Source organism: Strix uralensis, chromosome 2 (genome assembly GCF_047716275.1).
Source record: "Strix uralensis isolate ZFMK-TIS-50842 chromosome 2, bStrUra1, whole genome shotgun sequence".
Classification (NCBI taxonomy): Eukaryota; Metazoa; Chordata; class Aves; order Strigiformes; family Strigidae; genus Strix; species Strix uralensis.
This window is the reverse complement of record NC_133973.1, coordinates 65,279,275-65,304,494: the sequence shown is the minus strand read 5'-3', so window position 1 is coordinate 65,304,494 and position 25,220 is coordinate 65,279,275. Positions and strand designations below refer to the sequence as shown.

Below are 25,220 nucleotides of genomic sequence, written 5' to 3'. Positions count from 1 at the left end.
GTTTGTTTTTTCTATAGAAAGAGTGGAATTAGTTTTTAAAGCATTAGTTTTTAGATACAGTTCTTATACCAACTAAAAGAGACAAATACCTATGAGCAATTTTTTTTTTTTTTCTAATAATCAATTTGTCTGAGGTATTGGAAAATAATTTTGGTATCCTTTCTAGAAATTGATGTGGTAGGTACACAGCAATGACTTTGTCTCTTCACTCATAATTCATCATTAACTAAAAAAAAATCAGAGGAAACAATTGTGTTATTACATGAATGTAGAGATCTTATTTCAAAAACATGGTCTGCCAGAAACATACATCTTGTGTGATTTATATGTTGCCCAATGGGAAAGTTGTACCAGTATAACAAAATGTAAATTTTAGTAAATACTGTTATACTATTGAGATCTCCTCTCAACACTGTTTTCTGATTAGAGATAAAGAAGGACATGCTTATGCCAGTTAAATAAATTTAATTTTTACCCTAGAGATTTTAGTGGCTAAACTAAACTGATTTAAGCAATGCTAGTGAAAGGTTAAACACTCATCTGTAAACATCCTGTGTCTTGGTTTCTCATTTGTTAAGTGAGCTATTAGTTTTTTTCCTGCTTTACTTCAGTGCTGTGGGAATAATACATTGCAGAAGGTAAATCACTGAGATTTCATGGTATTAGAGGCTATGTTGGTATGTTTGATAGATAAGAGGATCAGAAATCTTCAGTACACTATAGACAAAACATGTATCCCCAAAGTTAAATAGGAGATTGAATGATGAATCTGTCATTGTTTCATCAATTTAACCTCTCAGGAGAAACAGTGCGTGTAAAATTCTATTACTGTTCTTATTAACTAAAATTTTAGAATAGACAAAAAGAATGTGAACATAGGTGGGAGGAGAAGAGCAATAGTAACACATAGTGCTGTGAGTTGTAAATTCCCTTGACCTTTCATTAGTTTGTTTTATCTTACAACAGGGTGTTTGAGTGGCAGTAATTAATGTGTTTGGGTATCATTTCAGAGATCTTACTGGCTGGGCATGAATAAGCCAATAAACAGGGAGGAAAAAATGCTGACATAGGTCTTGTTCCCACCACACTTTATGAGTGCATATAATAATTTAATAAATCATTGGATTTTTTTAGTGAATACTCAGGCCCAAATATTAGCTTAATTCCAGTATTTCACATATAATATGTTTAATAGAATTGTCACCTAAGTAGTATTTACATTGACCACAGCGGATTTTTTTTAAGTTCTGCAGTGTTAAAATATTACACTTTAAATTTTTTAGCCATTTGCACTTAACTGTTTATCTGTACCTCTAGATGTGTAGAACACAGCCAAGACAAATAAATTCAGTGTTCTTAGTGAAGTGTCCTGCACTTACTTGTTGGTTGGTTTGGGTTTTTTTGGTGGGTTTTTGTTTTGATTGGTTTTAACTTTGCAATTGCAGTTACCAGTACAGTTACACTGCTGTAATCACAAGTACTGCTAGCTGCTATTTTGGAAGTATATACTGCAAATGTATATGAACATATTTCATTAAATTCATTGTAAAAGATGAATAATTTACTGTATTTTCTGCATTTTTTCCTTGGCTGCTGAACTGCAGTATTCTACTTGAGAAGACAGAATTTACCACAGACATACTTTAATTTATTGTTTTTACAGGTTCCAATATTCTGCTGGCCAGAATGGCAACTCGTAAAGCAAAACCAGATGGACAGTATCACTTAAAACCTGAAGAAGTGGATGATTTTATCAGAGGGCAACTTGTTACCAGTCTTCCAGGTACTCCTTTCTTTTAGAGGACGTTTTGCCTCCTGATATTAAAACAGTTACAGCTAAAAATCTGTGGTTTGGATCAAACAAGATCAGATGCTATTCCATGGTTATGATCCAAAAAAAGAAGATCTGCTGATCTCTGAAATTTCTGAAGAGAATCTCTGACCTTTTGGTATCTTTGAGAAGCATCTTTTGTAGAAGGAATTTTACAGATTCACACTGCATGATCTACAGAAGAAGTTCAGCATTTAATATGTTATGCAACCTTATATTCTTAATAAAATTATTTAGATGAGTCATTCCAAGTGAGTGCTAGTTTGCTGTATCATAATGAATATAATAAAATTAGTGACATCAGGTACTTATCACTGAGAGAGGCAGGGTTTGCTCAGAACTGAGAACGAGTCCAGGAGAGTATTCTTTCTAAAAAGGAGTGTATGAAGTCAGGAGTTGGAAAAAATAGCACAGATGCCATAAGAAAACAGAGAGTATATGAAGGGAAAAAAGGAGAGAGGAGTTTATTTAATCTCTGCTGCATCTAAGAAACGGAGAGATTTCAAAGAGAATAAGGACAGGAGGAAAATTAAGAAAATTTGGCAGAAGAGAATGTCACTGAACTGTTGTTTCTGCTTGCAACATGAGCCATATTAGAATGGCTGATAAATAGAGAGGAAGGTGGAAAGTAAGGCTGCAGTGGGAGTATTACCACTGTTGTGCTCTGCATCCAGCTATAGACAGCTTTTGGTTCTGGTAGACTTAGAATATACTTTAGGCATTTGTTACATAGGTAATTTTTTTTTTGTGTAAGGATCTTTAGTCAATGGTATACTGCAAACTGTGACAAAATGTGTTGATTCTTTTAAAGAACAACAGGTTTGTCAAATTCCAACTCTTTTTTGGCTAGTTGTCTGAAGAAATTATTGTGACAATTATGATATAATTTGCAAGCATGAACTGTTTGGCAGTTTCAGCCAAATCTTACTGAGAGATAGAAGTTCTAATGACATAATGTTTGCACAAGTTCTGTGAAAAATGACAACTTGACAGAGGAGAGTGATCCAAATTAGTACATCCTTTGAGGGACAGGCAGGCAAAATTCAACTGTTGTACATTTTGGCAGTAGTTCTCAGTCATCATCTGTGTAGCCAGAGTACATGTTTTCTGTCCTGTGGACATAGGGAATCAAAATCATAGAGTAATAGAATGGTTTGGGTTGGAAGGGACCTTAAAGATCACCTAGTTTCAATCCCCCTGCCATAAGCAGGGACAATTTCCACTAGACCAGGTTGCTCAAAGCCCCGTCCAACCTGGCCTTGAACACTTCCAGGGAAGGGGGCAGCCACAACTTCTCTGGGCAACCTGTTCCAGTGTCTCACCACCCACACGGTGAAGAATTTCTTCCTTATATACAATCTAAATCTACCCTCTTTCAGTTTAAAACTGTTGCCCCCTGTCCTGTCACTGCAGGCTCTGGTAAAAATTCCTCTCCACATTTCTTATAAGCACCCTTTATATTTTGAAAGGGTGCAGTAAGGTCTCCCTGGGCTGAAAACCCCAACTCTCAGCCTGTCCTCACAGGGGAGGTGCTTCACCTCCTGATCATCTTCGTAACCCTCCTCTGGACCTGCTCAAGCCGGTCTATGTCCTTCTTATGTTGGGGGCCCCAGAGCTGGACACAGCACTGCAGGTGGGGTCTCATGAGAGCAGAGGAGAGGGGGAGAATCATCTCCCTTGACCTGCTGGCCACACTTCTCTCGATGCAGCCCAGGACATAGTCGGCTTTCTGGGCTTTGAGTGCACATTGCTGGGTCATACTCAGTTTTCCATCCACCAGCACCCCCAAGTCCTTCTCAGGGCTGCTCCCAATGCATTCATCGCCCAGCCTGTTTTTATGCTTGGGATTGCCCTGACCCATGTGCAGGACCTTGCACTTGGCCTTGTTGAACTTCATGAGGTTTGCACAGGCCCATCTCTCAAGTCTGTCAGGGTTCCTCGGGATGGCATCCCTTCCCTCCAGGAAGGAGAAAGCTGGAGGGGAGGAAAGAAGCATTTCTGGCCCACAGGTTTTAGGGAGGTTCTCCAAGGCATAGCTGGATTCACAGAGAGATGGCAGGGAACTAGAGTTACTGTGCTGGGAGAGTGATAGATGGTAAGGACATATGAAATAGACCTGTATGAAAACAGGCTTTATTACGTTTTTTTACTGTTACAGGAAAATACTTAAAAGAGATGTAAGCTAAAGTGTTTCCTGGCATGTAACTGTATTGTATTGTTATTCAGTACTTTAGTAGTATAATGGGACACAGTGTAAAAAGTGCTGAGTAAGTGCTCATTTATGCTTTGTATGTTAGTGAAAGCTGAGCTCAGCCTGCATGTGTACACATATATTTAGCGTTAAATGTTCAAAATAGCATTTTTCTCTAAGAAAAAAAGAGAAAGGAAACAAAAAATAGATAGCAATAGACACTGAAATGGAAAAGAAAATGGCATACGTAGACAGGTGCAGGTTTACTAGAAATCGTCTTTTATGTATCCCCTACCATGGCCAAACATAATTTACAGCACAGCACCATTTCTCTTTGGCATAACTTGTAGGAGATATTTTTCCTCCAGAAAATTATGTAGTACTATGCTTTGGCTTGAGTATTTTAAAGTTTTTGGAATTCACTTCAATGTTTATAATAAAAACTTTTAGTGTTTGTGTCAATAATGCCACCTAGACAAAGAAACAGATTATAAAAGGTAGAAGCTGATTACCTGAGATTTCTAACTTTCACTGACTTTGGTAGTGTAAACTCCTAGGACTAATATTTTTTGGAGGTAACAGACCACCTCTCAAAAACCCAGAAATATACTTAAGTTTATCACACTTACATATGTGCCGTTGCCATGGATACCTACAATTTCCAGTGCTTGGCAATTCAAAGCACAAGTGATACAGGTATGCTATCACTTCTACTTGAAATATTATTTTTCTACCTAGGAAGCAGTGGAACAGTAGTCAGAATATTTGTTGGTGTTCTTTTAGATTAAATCACTTGTATACGATGGCAAAGCATATTACATGTTGGACGCTTTTTAGACTGAGTGATGTGGTGTTCAGAGCTATATACACTGTAACAGGCAGTACCTTGTCAAGAAGATTTGCAAGCTGGAGTCATTCACATTTTAGCAAGAAATAAACATGCTGCAGTATGACTTCTTTAAATATATGAAACAGATTAAAGAAATATAGGTGAAGACAGCAAAAGTTTCCATCTGAACCATGTTCTATTGAGTGGAATTTTTTTTTATGGTGTATATTTATTTATTAATTTGATAGGACCTAGTGTAGGTTTAAAAAGACAAATTTTATTTATTCAAAACCTGACTGGCTCTGAATTGTGTAGCGTTAACAGAACTAATTGCTTTGTTGTTAGGAGTTGGCAGGACAATGGAATCTAAGCTGGCTTCTTTGGGAATTAAAACCTGTGGAGATCTGCAATGTGCTTCAATGTCAAAACTGCAAAAAGAATTTGGTCCAAAAACAGGACAGATGCTCTACAGATTTTGTCGTGGTTTGGATGATCGACCTGTTCGTACAGAAAAAGAAAGAAAATCTGTTTCAGCAGAAATCAACTATGGAATAAGGTTTACACAGGTAAATTCAAACTTACTTTCTTTTCTGCAATGACTTCTTTCAGCTGTAGAAGAATCTTCTCATATTCTGATTATTTTCACTTACACTTTGATCTGTTAGAGCACCATCTTAGCCACCAAATAGAAATGAGGAAAATGAAGAAGTAGGAGACCAAACGATAAAATGGGAGGAGAGACTGCAAAAGTATTGGACTGAAAAGAAGCTTGCACAAAATTAGCTGGCTATTCTGCATTCGGTATACAAGTCTCATACAGAAAAAGAGAACTGCAGTAGGTTTGTCAGCACCTAGCATTCTCTTTCATTTAAATGCTGATTATTCAAAGATGCCAGTGCCTGAAACCATCACCAGCTGCTCCAGTGCAACATTTTTATTAGTCTTTTTCCAAATATTGTATGGGGGGAGTGTTTGTTGTTGACAAAATTGTATTAAAAAATAACTCAGCTTTTTGTTGAGAACTTAAGCATTTATAGAAATTCTAGAAATCAGTTTGGGAGAGACCTCATGATGTTGTGTAGTCCAGCCTTTTGCTCAAAGCAGGGGAAGCTATGAGATCAGACCAGTTGCTCAGGACTTTATCCAGTCTGGTGTTGAAAACCTCCAAGAACAAAGACTGCACAACTTCTCTGAGCAACATATTCCCCTGCTTGACTTTCCTCACAGTGAAAAAGATTTTCCTTATAAGCCCATCTTCTAGGTGTGTGCTTAAAGTTAGACTTGCAGTTCTGTGTTGGGATTTCTAAATACATTTTTTTAAAGACTTGTTTCCAAAAGGACTTAGTATTTCCTACTTACTTCAGCATTAGGATAGGAATCTACCATCTCACCTAACTTCAGCAACCTACAATGTAAAACAAACCACTTGAAATTAAGTAAGACAATCGCCTGTGAGTCAGCTTGCTCTTTGCAGTTTATGCAATCTGGATTGCATTCACTCTTAATGATTTATCTTCAATATTTGAAAACTAGTAATTATCTAAACATGTTGTTTTTCCCCTTCAGCCTAAGGAAGCAGAAGCTTTCCTTCTGAGCCTCTCAGAAGAAATCCAACGCAGACTTGAAGCTGCTGGTATGAAGGGTAAACGATTGACCCTTAAAATTATGGTCAGAAAGGCTGGGGCACCAGTGGAGCCTGCAAAATACGGAGGTCATGGAATCTGTGATAATATCGCCAGGTAACTATGCATGGAAAAAAGAATGGTCAGTAGTAGGCGTGAGCACACTTCTGCAGGACGTTGAGCACCACAACAGACAGGAAGACAGAAATTTTAAAGTGCTTGGTACCTCTTTGTCTATTTATCAAACCTGCACCGAAATCAGAAGTAGAATATTATTATCAAAATTCATCTGTGTTTAGGTTGTACATATGTGGTCTTTTGGTCATCAGCGTGGAATGTAAATCCCCCAATGATAAAAAACATGGCACATTGGGAGGATAGAGTAGGAAGAGACTAAGATGTCCAAATCAGAGAGAGAACAGCTTTAACAGTCATCTTTTGCCTTTGTGTTTCTTCAAAGAGAAAAATGGGGGAAATTGAAAAGTGTTGGGGCATAGAAGAAAGAATTTGTGGTTTTCAGAGGAAGCAAGAATGGAAAAGAAGGAATCTGACTCCACAAGTGCATTCTTTGTGGTTTGAAATTGCTGTCTTAAGAGAATGTACTCTTGCATCTCTGTGGATGCTACTTTAAGTGATTTAGTGAAATGTTTTCAATGAATTATTGTGACTATCATTTCTCTTGGTAGGGAGGTACATTTTTTTCTCTTCTTCCTTTTTGACTCTAATAATCTGTAGTTTAAGGTTGCTCTTATTTTGGTAATAGTCTCATGAAATACTAGCTAATAAAGGCATTTGATGTTTTAAAGGGTTTGTCTTCAAACAGAACACATATGCAACATGTATATCGTTGGTATACGTTTTTCCAGCTTGCTCAATATTGAAGGTTTTTCCTTTTGCAGTACTTGTAGAAGACATTTACATCCTGCACTATGACACACATGCAGCAGCATTTTTATTTCTTTCAGTGACCAGCTGAGCTGAAATGTTCTGCTGCTGCAAACTGTTCCCTTTACCTGAGCTATGTAGTGTTGAGTACTTTGCTTTTTCTTGAGGGGCTTTCTACTGTTCCTTGATAGGTTGTTGGTCACATGCTGATTGTGACAGTTGGAGTCAGTTCTCAAAGAAAATTGCCTTTGTACTTGACAAGAAGGATGTCTGATCAGTACCGTTCTCCTTCAAGTCTAGAGTGCATGGGGACTAGGCCAGTATTGGCAGAATCACTTACTGCAGAAGACTGAGAGGCCACTTTAGATTCTGAAGATTGGAGCTGGCAAATCAGACACCTTGGACTGTAGTTGTCCATCTTAGTACAGACAAGTTTCTTTGCGTCAAAGCTGTCTTTCCTGTTGTTTCACCAGTAAGTCTGCAAATAATATTTTTGGTCCTAGACAAGAATAGACAATGAAGATCCGAAGTGGAGCTAAGAAAGTTGAATCTCAAAATCTCAAGGTCAGACTGTGCTCCATGTTTCAGCTGTTCAAGAAGGCAACTTGTACATGTCTCTTGACCCTTCACAGTTACATTTTTTCATATAGTCATAAGTTCCTCATCAGAAGTGCCTTTGTTTTCTTGTGGATCATTATCAACATAATAAAATCTCTTTCTATGTGATCTTAATGCAGCAGTGTTGATCTCACTGAGATGCTACCTGTGGTGGCTGCCCATCCCTGGAGAAATAGGATAACCCAGATGCTCTGCCTGGGTAGTCGGTTGATAGGTCACTGTCAAAGGAGTAGGACCTTCAGCTTCCACAAGTAGTGCTGTTACTCTTATCCATTATTTATTTCTGATTCATCTGTTTTCTATTGTTCAGCTGAATGATGTTGACTAAAGATTTTTTTAATCTCAAATTTATATATGTGCTTGCATACTGAAAGTGCAAGAATGAAATCTAGGCATAGAGCATCATGTAGTTATATGCTGTTTCATAGAAGATTGTCCCAGAACCTTCTAAATACATGTTTATTCTTCAGGCAGACACTTCCGTATCGAAGTAGTTATTCCTTAGGTAAAGGGATGATCTTGGCTTTCATGTGAAGGTGTGTTTGGCATCTTCGAAGACAGGTCTTTTCTACTTTTCCCTCCATCTTAGGTTGTTGTAACAGATGAATCCCTCCTGAACTGAAGGGTTGTTTGCTCAGGGTTGCTGATAACGGAAAAGGTGGCACTGTTCTTTCAGTGGGTTAGAGCTCAGCAGTAGGGCTTGCATGCATAGCATCTGTCTCATGTTTGTGAGCTTGTGACGTACAATTCGGCTATATTAAGAAACAAAAATTCACCTTTCACTAACAGAAGCTCGTCCCCTTTTGGGACTGGTAAATCAAGAAGAAAGTCCATCAGTTTCTACTTTTGTCTTCTGGCTACCCTGAATTCTTTGAGGTGAAGGTTTAATCTTAACAGCCTAAGAACGTATTTTTAGAATTGAGGGTGTGTTGAGATAGAGCTTTATTCCTTCTTTATTGGAACTAGTGCCAGACTGCTTTCTCATGAATGGGTCATTGCTTTGGACCTCATTTCTGTGGTCAGGCGTGCTAATGTACATGTGCCCTGAAATTTCCCTAATTCATAAAGTCCTCATTAAGGTAAGATCAGGGGGCACACAAGGATGCTAAATTGTTCGCGCATAGCTGAAGCAGTTTGGCTGCCTGAATCTTGTTGGCAGTGTCTCTGTTTCTGCTTCTGGCTTTACTAATGAACTTGGCAACTCCAGTCAGTTCAAATTATGCTATTTGATGATATAGGTGCTGTATTTCTGTCTTTGCTAGAGCATTTCTGTTCAGTCCAGTGAAAGGCTTTTTGGCAGCAGCAGGGTAAACTGGAAGCTGCATCCAGGCATATGGATTAGAATCTCAGGGTGGTGTTTCCTCAAGTGTGCTTTCCCTATGTACAGCCAAGTTCCAACAGTTTGGGATTATTTACTGGAGCCAAAAGTGACCAATTTCTCTCTTCAATTTAAGATTTATAGCTCATGACCCATTTCTTGCCCCTTTACCTCACAGGTGAATGAGTTGCTATGCTTTTTCATCCTACAGATCAAGATTCCCTAGAATGATAATCATAGTCTTACAAAGGATTCAGACTCACACTCTCAAAATCAAATTCAACTTCTGAGATGTTAATGGTATTTTTACTGCGTCATTGATACCATGTCCTGGTAGTACAGGATAGATCCTTGTAAAATACTCTTCTGAAATGGTGCGTACCTTTAGACCCATCCTGCATTTCTCCCTAATATTTTGAATAGTTACATCTTAATGGGGATATTGATCTCCTTTTTCTTAAAAATGTTAATGTGTAAGGCTGAAGGAGATGTTCATATCATTCACAGCAGGAAGGTTTTTGGTTTTCATATTGGCAGAACAAGACCTTTCTGGAGATCACTTGGTTGTTCGTGGTGGTTTCTGACAGATTCAAAAATAGAGTAAAATTTAAGGACACACTGTTAAAGTGTTTAGTAAGTTGTGGGGATTGCACCTGTCAAAACGCCAATGTAGAACTTCCTTTTGTCCATAGAGCGCACTCCATCAGAGTTAAAACTGCATCGGTTACCTCAGTGACAAGACTTTACATCACTCCCGTACATTTGATTAGCCACCTGAAATTCTGTCCTTATCTGTCTCAAATGTTAGGCCATTAGAGAATCCAGAAGTACCAAGCACTACTACTGCCTTACTAAGCTCTCAGGTGGCAATTTCTAAAACTCATAACCAGGTAATTCTGTTAAGAGCTGTTACAGAAAATTGCCCACAGTGCAAGAAGTGTATTTGGAATGTTGTTTAAAGTTACTTACCATTAATCTGAGTTCTTTGTTATTTTTAATCCACATGCACATGCCTATATCTGCTTCTCCCTCAGAGTTTGCTCTGAAACTCTTGCTTTAAACATTTGACAATTGACAACTGAAATAATGCTGAGGAAACTCTTTGTGAACCAAACTTGAGTGCAGAATAGTGCATCGGTGCGATTCTAGGAGTACTGTAAAGTGAACCATTTTTGTCTGGCTTCAATATATATCATGTATATAAATACATACTGTATTTGACAAGTTAATGTGTGGACCACACACTGAGAATGTTCAATTAGTAAGTAGTCTGCTTTTTTTCTGTAGAACATGCTTAGTTCTAATTACCTTCAGAATGAAACCACAGAACAAAAAACCACTGTTCAGTTTCTGTATGCCAAGAAATTATGATCTGTCTTTCTTTGAGGTCCTCTCTGGAATAAATACAGAATTGTTGTCTTTAGGATTTTAACCATACTTTTTTTATTCTTTGTAGGACTGTGACTCTAGACCATGCAACAGACAGTGCAAAAATAATTGGGAAAGAAACTCTAAACATGTTTCACACAATGAAACTGAACATATCAGATATGCGAGGGGTGAGTAAATGGGAAAACTGAAATTTATTCTCTTTATCAACCTTCTTTGTTGTCTTTCATAAATTTTCAGTTCTCCAGGGTAAACGATAGCCAAACTTAAGCAAAAGTGTAGATAATACAAAGCTTATGTAAATTAGGCTATGCAACCATACTATGTTTTGTATATTTACCTTTGAAAAACATGGTTACAAAGCCATAAATGTAAGAAAAAGAAAATTTTATTGTGGTATGGATTAATCCACAACTTAAACAGCCCGAGGTAGCAAAGTTAGACTGTATCTTCTACAGTTCTATTAGCATGTGTAAATTTTACTCTGTCTTAGAATTTTCTGTAAACTTTTGCAGAGTTATTAGTTAAGTAACTAATATAAATACTGCTTGTAATGCCTATACAGATCAGAGGAGTGTTTGCTCCAGACTGCAAGTCTTAGAGCCAGAAAAGTTACCATGGTTTGGCCTTTGTTTGAAGGTGAATTGCTGGATCTTTTGAATCATGGTTTATTTTAGAACACACTTGCTCATCTCACTGGTTTTGTCATAGCAATGTGAACCCATGATAAGACTGTTTCGACATCAGCCGTTTGTTACAATGGAGCACAGAGGCTTTCTAAAACAGACCTGCATTTATTGGTCATCTAGATGTACAAGTAGGGGTTTGATTCACAGTGTGGCCTTGCAAAGTCAGCTCCATGACTTGGGTTTCTTCTTAGAGGTGAGGAACCATTTGTCATCCTCTCCCTGTCTTTTTCTAGTTTCTTGTGTGTCTCCTTTGCTGTCTTTCCTGACTTCTTACGTTATTCTATTTCACTTGATTTCTTCAGCCCTTGTTTTAGAGGATTCTTTTTTAAAGTTAGTATCCCATGGGTGCTGCACATGTTGTTTTGCAAAACAATGTACTACTTCTGACCGGGTGGCTCTGTTCAGTTCTGGCGGGGCCATTCAGTTCTAGATTATATACTAAAGTGCAGATACACCCAGGCTCCCTCAGTGGTATTCCTTTCAGCTGACTTCAGACACCTCCAATGTCTATGGCTATATTGGAGCTAGTCCCCTTAAGCTTCACTTATACATGAGGTGAGTCATGCTTTACAGTGTCATTTTTTTCTCAATATCTAGAAAAGTCCTAAAGTGATACCCTTAGCTGTTCATGCCCACACCTGAGCAGTTGAATCCACTCACTTGTCCCATAGACGTCACATAACACTTTAATTCAAATGCTTGTCCTAAAAGTTAAAGAAACCCAAGGCAAAGCTGTTGTGCAGCACAGCAAACACAGTATTCCAAAGGCTTCTTTTAAGTTCTAGAACTCAAATCTAGAAAGCAAAAAGATAAAAGTGCAAAGAAAAACTTTTTATGATGATGTTTTAATATCCCATTAATTGCAACTAAGAAACTGTTAAACAAAATCCTTGCTATGTAATTACAGAAGACCTGGTGGAAATACATACACTAGCTTCTTCATGCTTTCTGAGTCCTATATACAATTTTTTTTAAGTGTTGGGTTTTTTCTTAATAATTATGAAGAATTATCAGTAAACTTGCACAATGTACCAGTGCATTCTTAGTTGGACACAGTTTTTTGAACCCCTGTTGATTTGGTATTTAAAAGTGGATGAAAAGTGAGGATGTCTTTCAAAATGAGGAACACCTTATCTGATAAAGACTACTTTCACCAAAGTAGTTTCATCCATTGAGACTTTGCGAGAACTATGTCTAGAAGTGAAACAACATTATTTTTCTCATTTGTAGACCAAAGTGATGGATTTACTATAGATTGTCCTCAGGAAAAACGTACCTTTCTTGTATGGGTAGCCAGATTTAATACTAATCACTTCCTAGTCAGTACTTCTATATTTGTTAGTGTCTAAAGAAATTTCATAATGAATACATTGTTTCATGATCCTGTTGACAGCACTTTTCTATATCGGAGAAGTTAAGGTGGTATTATCTCTGTAATTTCTTACTTGTTGGATTGTGGTGGATAATCCTGGGGTTTGTTTGGGATAGTTTTAGTAGCTGTTTGTGTGTATTTCACAATACTTTTATTCGTTCTCTCCCTCACCCACAACAGGTAGCAAATTTCAGAGAAGGCAGTGCTCTTATGAACGAATTACAGATACTTTTTTTTTAAAAAAAAAACCTTCATAAAATGAATATATAAATGTTTTGGATTTAGGTTGGAATTCAGGTACAGCAGCTAGTTCCCATCAGTAAAGCCACTTCGACTCACTCAACAGTACAGTCTGGACACTTACCTGGTGGATCACATTCAGTTATTGATCTTTTTCATGTTCAGAAAGCAAAAAAGTGCTCAGAAGAAGAACATAAGGAAGGTCAGTAAGCTTTGTACTTCGCGTGTGTGATAATGATCAGTTCTGAAGGGCTCCAACATGGATTACCTTTTGGAATACTTACTTAATATTATACCGGTAGAAATTATTTAACATAAACTTGTAGAGAGTAGGTTTTGCTGCTGCAAATGAAAATGCTACAAATAAAACTCTGTATAGGATTATTCCAATCTTTCTTAAAAGTTAACAAAGGATACTTCGAAATAGAAGGTGTTATAATTATGCTTTATACTGTATAAACGATTTAGCAAAGAAAACTGGAAATTAGCTTCACTATATCTTGACTCTTCAGAGTATTTTTACTATTAGATGGTTACTCTGTATTTTGTTTTCATATGTCTAGTATTTGTGGCTGCTATGGACCTTGAAATATCTTCTGATTCAAGAACTTGCACTTTTCTTCCATCTCGCGGTACCCATCTCACATCTGGTCTCAATTCTAATGTTAACAACACCGAGTCTGCTGTCAAATGGAATGGCGTGCATTCTCCTATCAGCGTAAAATCCAGGCTTAATTTGAGTATTGAGGTTCCATCTGCTTCCCAGGTAAAACCTGAGAATGTTAAACATCTGCAATATATTGTAATAACTTGGGATTGTTTGTCTTATTTGGATAGCACAAAAAAGTTACATTACACTTTTTTTAAATAAAAGGAGCTCTACTGGAGTACAATGCATGGTAAGAAACTTACTGATGCAAAACTATTTTGCCTTAATAAAAGGATTTTTTAAAAGCAGTTATTTATAGGCTAACTCAAAAAAGATTATATTTATTCAAAGGAAAGAAATTGAATTTTCCAGTATCTTTTTCCCTTCCCATCACTTGCCAAAGGATTGCAATGGAAACTTGACAAAGGATTGCAATAGAATAGGAATGGAAAAGATGCCAAGGTTGAAATATTAAAAAACAGTACCTTCCACAACCAAAGCCCAGCACCTAATTAGAAAAAATACGCAATAAACTTCAGTAAAACTTCCATCAGAGAAATCAGACACACTCTATAGTTAATGCTCAGTGTTTACATGATTATGATATGATGCAGATTTGTAAATTCCCTTTTCTTATGTTAGCTCTTCAAAATTATTTCTGATTAGCTTAGTCACTGATGAGTGGCTCAAGAAGAATTTTGACGAGTACTTTGCGTCATTTTCATGAAGACAGAACTTTTAAATGTTTTCCATCCCTCTTTATGGAAGCAGTATTCTTTGCCACAGATGCCCATAAATGATAATCAGGTAGTCTTCTCTGCATAATTTCTTAAAGTCATGTATTCTATACCAGTCTTCAGATTACACTATAAATCTGTCTTCAAGCTGTAGTCAGTAAGAAGGAACTGATCAGCAACTAGTCTTACACAACCTTGTATACTTTTACAATGGCTGTGCTCTAAGTTTCTGCCTAAAAGAATGTCAAACTTGTATTTGGATTTAGTTATTCATCTTCCTGTGTTTTTTCAAATTTTCTTCAAGTAATATTGAAGCTAAGATGCACACAGCATTTGTAGAGGATATCACCTTTTAGATGAGAGAAGGACAATGTTTATTTAAGTAAAATCTTTCTATGGGGTTTGGGGTTTCTTTTGTGTGTTTTAAGAAAGAGCCTCCTTATTTCTACCCCACGTTATTCAAGCAGACATCTGTTAGAAGGGTCTGCTGTGGGGAAGGTGCACTGAATTCTGTAGGTATTTTAGGTATAAGCAGATTTACATGCTTTTCTATAAAAATCTGTAGTTTTGATTGCTGTAATTTCAGTCTGTAAAAGCATTTGTTGGTGTTCTGTTAACAGCTTTCCCAAATACTTATACATTTTTAGAAACAAGTTATGCTTTTGGCAGAAAACTTTTTCTGCCAATACCCAAACTAGCTCAGGATCTAAAAGCAACCTGACTGAACAGTGTGAAGCTTCATACACTCCGATTCTGCTATAGTAGGAGTACGTATGAACAAGCAAAAAATGCACTAGCTGTGCAGTAGAGTTCCTAAAGCTTTGGTGGCCTTATGGCACATCTTTCCTTCTGCCTTATAACCATATCATAACACGGATATAATACAGAATTTGGTCCAGGGGAGGAGTGCTGAGAGTTAGTCCCATACTGCTGTTTGTGTACTGTGTGCTAGGAAAGCAACAGCAAGATATTTTGCATGCAGGATTTCCAGAAAATGTTTATAGGAGTGTATATGTAGCAAATTTGGAATGAAGGAACAGAATGTAGAATAATAACTGAAGAGATTAATAATACAGATAGCTTTCATCAAAACCTCTCAGTTACCATAAGGCGAGTAGCTTTTCACAGATACTTGTAGTTCTTCTCTGTAAATCCAGAATCTGGTCATAAACTCCAAATTTTTTTCTTAAAGGTAAAAGAAAATTTTCTAACACTGCTATGGAGTGTCATTTAGCAGAACTTATAGGCAAGCATTGGCATTTATCTACATTGTTTTACTCAAATTTTACTTGTGAGAAAAATGATGCTGTACATCTGCTTGTCCGTTATATTCATTCTGTCAGTTGTGCAGCTGTCATTGTATACAGCAACTTCTAGGCACTGAGAGGTCATTTCAGTTGTTTCAAGTTGATAATTGATGGTAAGTAGCAATTATGGGAAGCAAAAATTTGATTCTAAAGTTTATTTCATTATCAAAATCTATGACAAGAGTCTGACAGTATGCAAACATACATAATACCATTAAAGTAAATCAGTAGCATGTATCCTAGAGCTATATAAAGAAGGAAATTAATTGCTTACTGCTTTCTAACCAGACGCCAATTTTGTATTCATGTCAACATGTTACCTGTATAATTTGAACTCAGAATTTGGGTTTCCTTATCGCTAGGTAGTTGTAGAGGAAACCTTATATGTGATTTGTGATGAGAACACTGAACATTGCGAAAAGATAAAACTGAGCATTCATATTTACTGAACTACTTAGTCTTAAACGATATTTTTACATTTTGCTGCTGCAGAGTGTAGCTGTCAGGTTCCTAAGTATGTTTGCATACACAGATGAAAATGATTTTTTTTCTAAATTTCAAGAACTGTAGAACTAATTTGACTAAAATTAACTCTGTTTTTTATTCCTTAGAAAAAATCTAAAAGCTTTCATATATTTGCAGCTAGATAAGTCTGTGCTAGAAGCTCTGCCACCTGATCTCCGAGAACAAGTAGAGCAAATATACACCATTCAGCAAGGAGAGAGTTATGGTGATAGCAAAAAAGAGCCAATAAATGGATGTAACACTGCACTCCTGTCACAGCCAGTTGGAACAGTGCTTTTACAAATACCAGAGCTCCAAGAACCAAATACCAATATGGGAATTAATGTAATAGCCTTGCCAGCTTTTTCACAGGTAGGATGTTTGCAGTGTATGAGTAAACATCAACTTTCCACCTATAGGAAGAGTTAACAGCTTTTTCTTGAGATGGCATTAACTAGAATCTGTGGCTTCCCAAAATTATTTACGGTCCTTTAATATCTTTTATAGAATGTGGTCCTTTTAATATCTTTTAAAAGTCTGCTTTCAAATGTTACTTGATCTATCACATAGTATGATAGTATTTATTAAAGATCTGTAGTCATTGGTATGCCTATGTTGTTTAATGTGAAATCTCCTCATTTACACTTTGCTTTGCAATCTAGTGTGTAAATAGCCTTTTTTTCTGCATTGCAGCTGAGTTACACTGCACCATAAGTCTGAAGCGGTCCTAAAATCTGCTTAGCTAGTCACAGGAGACTCACTGTTTGAGTGGATGTTTTGATGGTGTAAAGCCAACCTCTACTAGCTTCTGTAGATGTGATTGCTTATATCACATTCCTGAGAGAAAGGCAGGCATGGCTAAAAATTGTGCCTATCTCCATAATTCTTAAATGAGCTCATATACAGCATGTCCAGGATGAGGAAAGTGCAAAATCGTTTCTCAAAATAGGGGCCTGAAGGGGGAGCAGGTAGCAGTAATGATGCTTCTAATGATATTCCACCCTTCAACCCAAGATGGTGCTGAACAAATGTAGGGTAAAAGAAAATAAAAAATAGAAGATTGGGTTACCCAGAGATAGAATATCTTGCATATGCATCATTTAAAATAGAGCAGTATTTTTATTTTTCTATTTGCTGTGCCATTGTTCCATTGCTGTTCTCAAATGAAGTGATATCATCTAATGAGATTCATGGATATTAGTTGCTGTTTCTAAGGCACAGCACTGCTTAGCTGACAAAGTATCCAGAGAAAATTAGATAGAAATTCCTGACTTGTTTACAGTAAATAGTAGATAATGAATAATTGTTACTTAGAAGATGTGTGGTCTATTCTACTACAGAAATTTCTTCACCTTGATTCAGGTTCAGTGGTTCAAAACCAGTTGTGTCAGTTTTTATTCCTGAACTGCAAAGTTGGGTTTCCCCTATGGAGATGCTCTGTGAATGGTGTGTGAACTCTCCATACCCCAGCTGTTTCAAATTATGTAGTTCCCTTCATTCACAGGCAAGAGTTTATCTTGGACTTGTGTGTTAAATTATGCTTTCCTTTAAAGTCCACCCCTTCACCAGATGTTTTACCACTTAGTACTCTTTTCCAGGGTAAATTTTAACTGCATATGGCTTTCTATAAAAATTACATTTATTTCGTGTTTATGCTTTATCTATTAGGTAGCAGAGAATTGATTGTTGTTTTTTTATAACAGCATTACTTCTTAAAATCGTCTTACAAATACCTAATTTACACACTCAAATGCACTGGTTTTCCTGTCTCTATCTCCTAATGCATTTCGTGACTCTGTTACTTGATGCAAAAATGTCAGCTTGGCCAGGCAGCCTTTTTGTTTGAAGGTGTAGTTCAAGAAGAATTGGATACTTCCTCCTTATTTGTCGGGGATATCCATATGATCTATTTTAGAATGCCTTGTGCTTGTACTCCACATTTTCTCCTGAAAACCATTCGGTTTGCTTTATTGGCAAAAGAGAACTAAGATGTACAGTTTTCATTTTCTGAGTTAGGTCCAAGTTTAATACATAGAATAATACGGTTGAACAGCTTCCTTAGGCTTGGCGAAAGAAAAAGCTAAAACCAGCTCATTAATACAGGAGGATTTTTTCCTGTGTTAAAATCAAACATGAACTTAATTCGAAAATATCATCTTTGTCTAAATATAGTTTGACACAGGGTTTTTTTATTGTTAAAGTCTTTGTGGGAGTGCGTATTGTATGAGTGCACACAAACATTTAAGATTACTTTCTTTCAAATGATGCAGTGAACTAAGTAGTAGTAATAGGTTTCAGGTATAGAAATATCGCGAGCCAATCCAAATTGAGTACTTTAGCTACATCAACTCAGCAGATGTAAATGATACCCTGCCATCTTTTCACAGCTTCATTAGGTGTGTTTTTCAACCCTTCATTCCTTTTGTCTGAACTATGTTTTTGTGACCAGGTGTCAAGTTAATTGGCTGATAGTGATTTATTCATTAGAAAACGTGGAAAATGTCCTTTGTTTGGGTAAGGTTCTCCCATAAAAAGAATCCAGATAGGTTGCATTCCTTTTCATCAGCTGCTGAAGTAATCTTAAAATTTAAGAGCTGTATATCTCTAGCAGCTGAATCCTGTAAAAGCATAGGATGCAAGAAGTAAAGGTTCCAGATGCTTAGAAATGAATGACATTTGTAGTAGCAGAGTGAATTACTGGTGACAGATGTGCACCTCGTCCTTGCATTGTCTTAACATGGTATAGATTCCTTCTAAGGAAATTTATACAGCACATCAAAAGTACTGATACCTGTATGCTTAGGTAATACATGAATTTATAAAATCAAGGTTCTTCATAATGTGAACGTGATACAGCTATGTGAAAGCTATGTTCGGACACTCTGGCTGTACAGTAATTTATCCGAAACTCCCAATTAATTAGTGTAGAATTCATATGAAATTGACTGATGGCTCTTCTGACTGAATACATGTTACACTTTCAGAGGGCAATGATAGGAAGAATAACAAAACCACATCCAGTTCCCTGTACTGTATTATTTCTGCATGAATTATTAAGTGGTGTACACAAAATCCAGTGTTAATTCAGGGCCTCCCAGTTTCCTGACTCAGATGCTTGACCAGATGACACTAACCTTTTTTAAATAGTTTTATTAAATAAAATTTATGTTTTAAAAAAAACCTTAAGCCTCTGGACTTAATTGGCTACATTCCACTACAAAGCTTTGTTCTGCACAATGTATGCAGTAATTGAGGTCAGAGTTGTTCCCATTTCCTCCTTTAATTAGTGCATATTTTGTGTGGTGAAAAATTTGTGTTGGCACATGGAGTTCTAAAAATAAAAAAAATGTGCTGGATTGATGAGTTTTACCTGTGGGAGCATGTTCATGTTTATTATCTATAGAATTTAGACATCATATGTGTGAATAGCACAGCCTACCTTCCTGACATAACATACATATTTTGGTGTAAAAAAAAGATCAAATCTCTATTGAAAATAAGAGGTAACTTTTCAATATATATGCATATTGACATATAATAAATACAGTATCTCAGATAATGGTAGAAACTGTATTGTGCCCTTAGAATAGTAGTAGTTTTGAATAAAAATTTTTGTGTGTGCACATCTCCAGATTTTACCACTGAAATGAGGGACACTCTCCCACTGGGCAGATTTAATCCTCTAAATGATAGGTTTGCTTTTTTGAATTAGAATTTGCAGATTATGAGCTGAAAACACTGGCCAGTAATACTGGGAAACTCAGAATACCAGACTAGCCTGTCACTAGTTTGCTACTTCAGACACACAGTGTTAAATAATTTTATTTTGTCCGTATGAGTGTGTATGGCAATTGACAACAAATGATTTCCTGTCTAGAATTCAAGCCCCTAGGACAGTTGGAAGGGACTGCGTTTTTCTCAGTCAAACAAGGGGCGGACAACTGTGGGAGAAAGAAGCAAAACCCTTTTGCACTAGTTCAAAATATGAGGTAGCTGGACTTGTGTTTCCTGTCCTTAAAGAATATGCCACGGATATTTTGTTTGAGGAGCGTAGCAGCTTCCAGGAAATAGAAGTATCAAAAGAAAAGGAGGAACAAAAGTCTGATTGTCACAGTGTTTGAGTTTGGAAATTTGAAGGGAGTGTTCTCTGAGTTAGGCTTAATTGTGCTGTTAATGCAGCTGTACTGTGTATCAGTATGTGAATAAAGTAGGTGGAATAAAGATGGTTAGTGTATTATAGCCCATAAATAGTAATTTTATAAAACAATAAATGTAGAGTAATAGTCAATGGAAAATTTTATGGTTTTTACAAGCTAAAGTACATGAAGAAAATGTACAACATATTTTACAGTGTTTCAGTTATATCATTTATTTTTGCTTGGCATAAAATGTAAATACTTTTCTCATGTGAGTGATCTAGAGGAAAGCAAGCAGTGTTTCTCACTGGTAAAATAATGAAATGAATCTTCTGTTACTGTTCAGGTGGACCCTGAGGTTTTTGCTGCACTACCTGCTGAGTTGCAAGCAGAGCTGAAAGATGCGTATGATCAAAGACAGAAGCAATCAGAGCAGCAACCTGCTAACACTTTTGGTGAGTATATATAGTTGTATAGTAGTTTTGTATAGGAGTTGTTTACTATTCAAAGGGAGTTATGCAACTCTAAATAACAAACTGGAAATAGATAACGAAAGCTTCTATGAAGATGCTGCTGTGTTAAATCGAATTTCTGTATTTATTTTTGACGGACTGTGAATTACAACCAGCTGTGGTCTCATTTTGCAAACAGATGCCTGGCTTTACTTAAATGGGTAATTAATTCAATTCATGGGGACTGTGGCACTAAACTTACCCATGTCCATATGTTTGCAGAATGGAATCTAAATTTGATATGTCTTGTGATTTAAAGTATTGCATCTTTAGTACCTAAGTTAGTTCAACTATGTTCAGATAGCATTCTCATGGTTCCCTGAAACCCATGGCACTCGTATGGGTTTCAGGCTACTAGAGATACGATACATCTCACCATATGTCTGACAGTCAGATGGTTTTACTCCGAGCTGATCACCCAGGTCTCCTTTTCATAATCAGTAGAAAGAATTTAAGATTAATTCCCTGTGAACGTGCTTGCTCATAAAAATAGGTTGGAAATGTCATTGGGTTCATTGCCAGTTAAATACTGCATTATTATAATCAAACCTTGATTTCATAGTCAGTGGACTAATGCAGATATGTTAGTATGATGGAATGAGAGCAATGCCCTTGGTAAACCGTGGTAAAAGCAGTCTGGGGGGCTTTTTGCTGCTGGTTTTGCTGATAACCACTGGTGGGAAGTCTTGGCGGGTATCTAGGTGGGACAGCGCACTGACTAAGGCAAAGCAATTTGTCCAGTAGGCTTCAGATTTCACCAGCTGCTCATATTCAAGTACTGAAATGCTTGATATTAAAAGGCTTATGAATAGTTGAGTATCCTCTGAGTACACTCATGTCTAGCAGTGTTTTTCAAATACTTAAAACATTGCCCATATCTGGAATGGCATGTGAATGTTAAAGTTGCTTTATCTAGGTTATGTTCTCCCAATTGATCCATAGATTTTTATGGAAGATACAGAGTCTCCCTTTCAGTGGAAAAGTATTAAATTTTAAATGTATCAACCAATGTCTATTCTTGTGCTTTTCAGTGTCAAAAAATCCCTTCCTACACGTGAAGCATGCAACAATGAAAAATAAGAAAAAAATCAGGAAAAAAAATCCAGTCAGTCCTGTAAAAAAGATTCAGAGTCCTTTGAAAAACAAACTCATTGGTAGCCCTGCAAAAAACATGCCATCTACATCTGGAAGCCCACAGAAGTTAATAGATGGTTTCTTGAAACAAGAAGGAACAGCTGCTCAGGTAATTTTAACACTAACAGCTTTTGGTAAAGCTACGTCTGTTTTTTTAGACATAGTCCATGTTCACAAATGCAGCTTGGATTCTTTACTAGACACTTATTTATGTATATATATGGTGTTACCATATTTGCCAGACTGAGCATTATCAACTTTTATGTTTGGAACAGCCGGAAGCAGTTCCATCAACTTCAGATTCTTCAGGCCCACCAGCTCTGCAGCCCGAACAACAGCCTGGTTCTTTCAGGCCACAAGCACCCAACCTAGCTGGAGCTGTTGAATTCAATGATGTAAAGACATTGTTGAAAGAATGGATTACAACTATTTCAGGTATGGGATGTCATGCTTGTGGTGATCCTGCATGCATCACAAGGAGAACTATTTTTTCAGTAGGCTTTTTGTACTTTCACTCTTCCTTTCACTGGTTATTTTTCACTGTAATCTTGAAGTCTTACAGCCTTGCAATCTTGGAGTAACTTGATTCTTCCTACTCTATTGTTATTCTGTGTTTTTGCCAGCTCCTGTTTCTTGCTTAACATCATGAACATCTACCTACTCTCTCTTCAACCCATTTGTCAGGCCCTTGTCTTATGCCTTGATGTTACTTATGTGGGAGATTCTCCTTATTTTGTCCAACATGTTACAACCACTAGGATGAAGGCTATTGAAAGGGAATTCCTCTTTCATGAAGATGTCATGTTAGAGGATTTCAAAATAACTGCTGGAAAGAATTCTAGAATAAAGTGCAAAAGTGCAACACCATTGCTAAATTGTGATTTGAATTTTTAACATTATGTGAAACAAGTAGCAACACCTTAATATCTTGGGAAATCTGACCTGTGAGATCCTTTGTACCCTGGACATTACTATTCTCCTAAGGTTTTCAAAACAGCCATTCCATTCTAAATCCCTATTTCTTTTCCCTTTGGTTAATATTAGCTTGGCTGAAGTTCTTACTGAAGAAAAAGAAGATGTCTATGAGACAAACTTCAAGACCTTGCAGTCCTTTTTATGTACACAACTTCTGATGCTGGGGGGAGGTGTGGGGATACAGCAATTGTCAGATTGGCCCCGATGTGCTAACACTGCAGAATTTCTTTCTATTATATTACAATTATTCTGTGCTTATATTATAACTATAGTTAAAGTTCTCTTTTTTTTTATTACAGATCCTATGGAAGAAGACATTCTACAGGTTGTGAAGTATTGTACTGATCTAATAGAAGAAAAAGATTTGGAAAAGCTAGATCTGGTTGTTAAGTACATGAAAAGGTATCTTAATTTGTAACATTTAGACTATTTTTGTTAGAATTTATGCACTAGATGCTTCAGTGTGAGGCCATAAGCCCGTTAGACATTCCATTGATGAGTGTAAATATTTTAACCTCAAATTTTATTCAAAACCTGGGGGAGATGACACAGAAGTTGGGCTGTTAAAAGAGGTAACTTGTGAAAAATTAAGAGTAGCATTTAATAGTATTTACTACAAAGTCCTTTGTTTCTAGACAAAGGATAGAGCTTTTGTCAGCATTGTCCCTTTTCTTCATCCTGTTTTCATTCATTTTTTGTGGCACCTAGATCTTTCCTTTGATTCCTCTGATTTCATTCTCCTGCTGTATCCAGATCCTGTCTCACCCCCAATCCATTAAATCCTTCTTTATTATGTGGTTATTGTGCTCCTATTACTCTTCCCATGAGTCAGGAGGCCCAAGTTCCATTGATGACTTGCTTACTAACTAATACTTAACTATGGAGCTCAGCTTTCCATGTCTTAGTTCTAGAAAATATCTATTTCACAGAATTAATCAACACCCAAAAGACTACAGCAATGTAGAAACGTCATTATGCCTTTGTGTTATGGGATGTCTTTAGGCCTCAGAAAATGCAAAACCCACAGTGCAGTTCACTGTTCTGTTGGATGCTGTGTAGTAAATTCTGCAGAAAACTCTTCAGAAAGCATCATGTCCCATTCCTGGTCCCTGTGTGTGAGATCCGCACCGATGGCAGCGTGTCTCTCCAAAGCCTGGTAACAAGCATAGGACAAGGCATCAGGAGTTGGATGACACACAGTTGTCCATATGATGTTGATGTTGGGTCTTCCAAAGCTGTAGGCGTAGGAACCCTCTGCTCTCCTGTAATAGTGATCTAGAAGGGGATTTTGAGAGTACAGAGCTGCTTTGTTTTCCTTGGGCATTTCTTTAATTTGTTTCTCATAGCAGCAGAAGGGTAGCAGTAACTTGTAGCTCTCTGTGGGCTTCCATGATTTGGATCCATTTTTAGCAATAAACACAATATAGTGCCCCCAGAACCAATTATTTAAATGTCTTTATTACCCTTGGCATTCTTTGGAAGAAAAAGGTAGCCTGTATGTCTTGGGGTGAGGAAGGAAAGATCAGGATCCAGAAGCTTGCCAGTTCTGCTTCTTCAGTATGAAGGTGGTAGGAGGTCACCACTTCAATCACAGGCTTACAACCCCTGCAATCTGCTAACATTTCCAAGCTGGTGTGACACCACCCACATCAGAAATTTCACCACTGAATGGCAGAGGCATCTGTGGCATTAGGTGAGACTTAGTATATTTGAAGAGAGAGAGCTTTACCAAGATCAACTCAAAATACCAGTCCTAGTGAACTGTTGTGATCTTGTTTTCTGGTATGAGACCAAAACTTATTGTAAAAAGGACCGGTTCTGTAATGGTGATTTTGTCCCTCTTCTTCCTTTTCCCCTTCAGGTTAATGCAGTCATCTGTGGAATCAGTTTGGAATATGGCATTTGACTTCATTCTTGACAATGTTCAGGTAGTTTTACAACAAACTTATGGAAGCACATTAAAAGTTATCTGAACGTGTAGTAAAGAGCTTGATGAGAGCCTGGAGCTCTCTGCTAGCTGTGCCATAAGTGCTTGTGAGGTATTTGCAAAGTGCATGATAGTAATGCCCTGAGTTTTTATAATTTCAAATTTCTTTTTAAACAACAAAGTGTTTTGTACATTTCTTTTCAGAAAGTGCCAAATTTGTCAGTATTGCATGTAAATAATTGTGTTAAAATTCTTTTATTGTAGTATAGAATCTATTTACAAAATGTTTGTTTATAAAGTTTTATGGATTTTTACAGTGAAGTGTTTACAGTTGTTTAATAAAGAACTGTATGTA

The 25,220-nt window shown here is 37.0% G+C and overlaps 1 protein-coding gene across 6 annotated transcripts in view; it reads left to right on the top strand.

The window, feature by feature from the left end:
* The window catches only part of REV1 (REV1 DNA directed polymerase), a 61,768-nt gene extending 36,548 nt beyond the window's left edge, over window positions 1–25,220 (top strand). For 4 of the 6 annotated variants that reach the window (XM_074859041.1, XM_074859042.1, XM_074859040.1 and 1 more), the window contains 13 exons: window positions 1,664–1,783; window positions 5,197–5,417; window positions 6,418–6,590; window positions 10,751–10,853; window positions 11,395–11,565; window positions 13,030–13,186; window positions 13,548–13,750; window positions 16,320–16,553; window positions 20,664–20,772; window positions 21,861–22,072; window positions 22,239–22,398; window positions 23,238–23,340; window positions 24,800–25,220. In XM_074859041.1, the coding sequence (XP_074715142.1) occupies window positions 1,664–1,783; window positions 5,197–5,417; window positions 6,418–6,590; window positions 10,751–10,853; window positions 11,395–11,565; window positions 13,030–13,186; window positions 13,548–13,750; window positions 16,320–16,553; window positions 20,664–20,772; window positions 21,861–22,072; window positions 22,239–22,398; window positions 23,238–23,340; window positions 24,800–24,911 (2,078 nt within the window). In that variant the 3' untranslated portion in view covers window positions 24,912–25,220. The remainder of the gene's footprint in view (window positions 1–1,663; window positions 1,784–5,196; window positions 5,418–6,417; window positions 6,591–10,750; window positions 10,854–11,394; window positions 11,566–13,029; window positions 13,187–13,547; window positions 13,751–16,319; window positions 16,554–20,663; window positions 20,773–21,860; window positions 22,073–22,238; window positions 22,399–23,237; window positions 23,341–24,799) is intronic. The other 2 variants (XM_074859044.1, XM_074859043.1) reach the window with 1 other exon arrangement.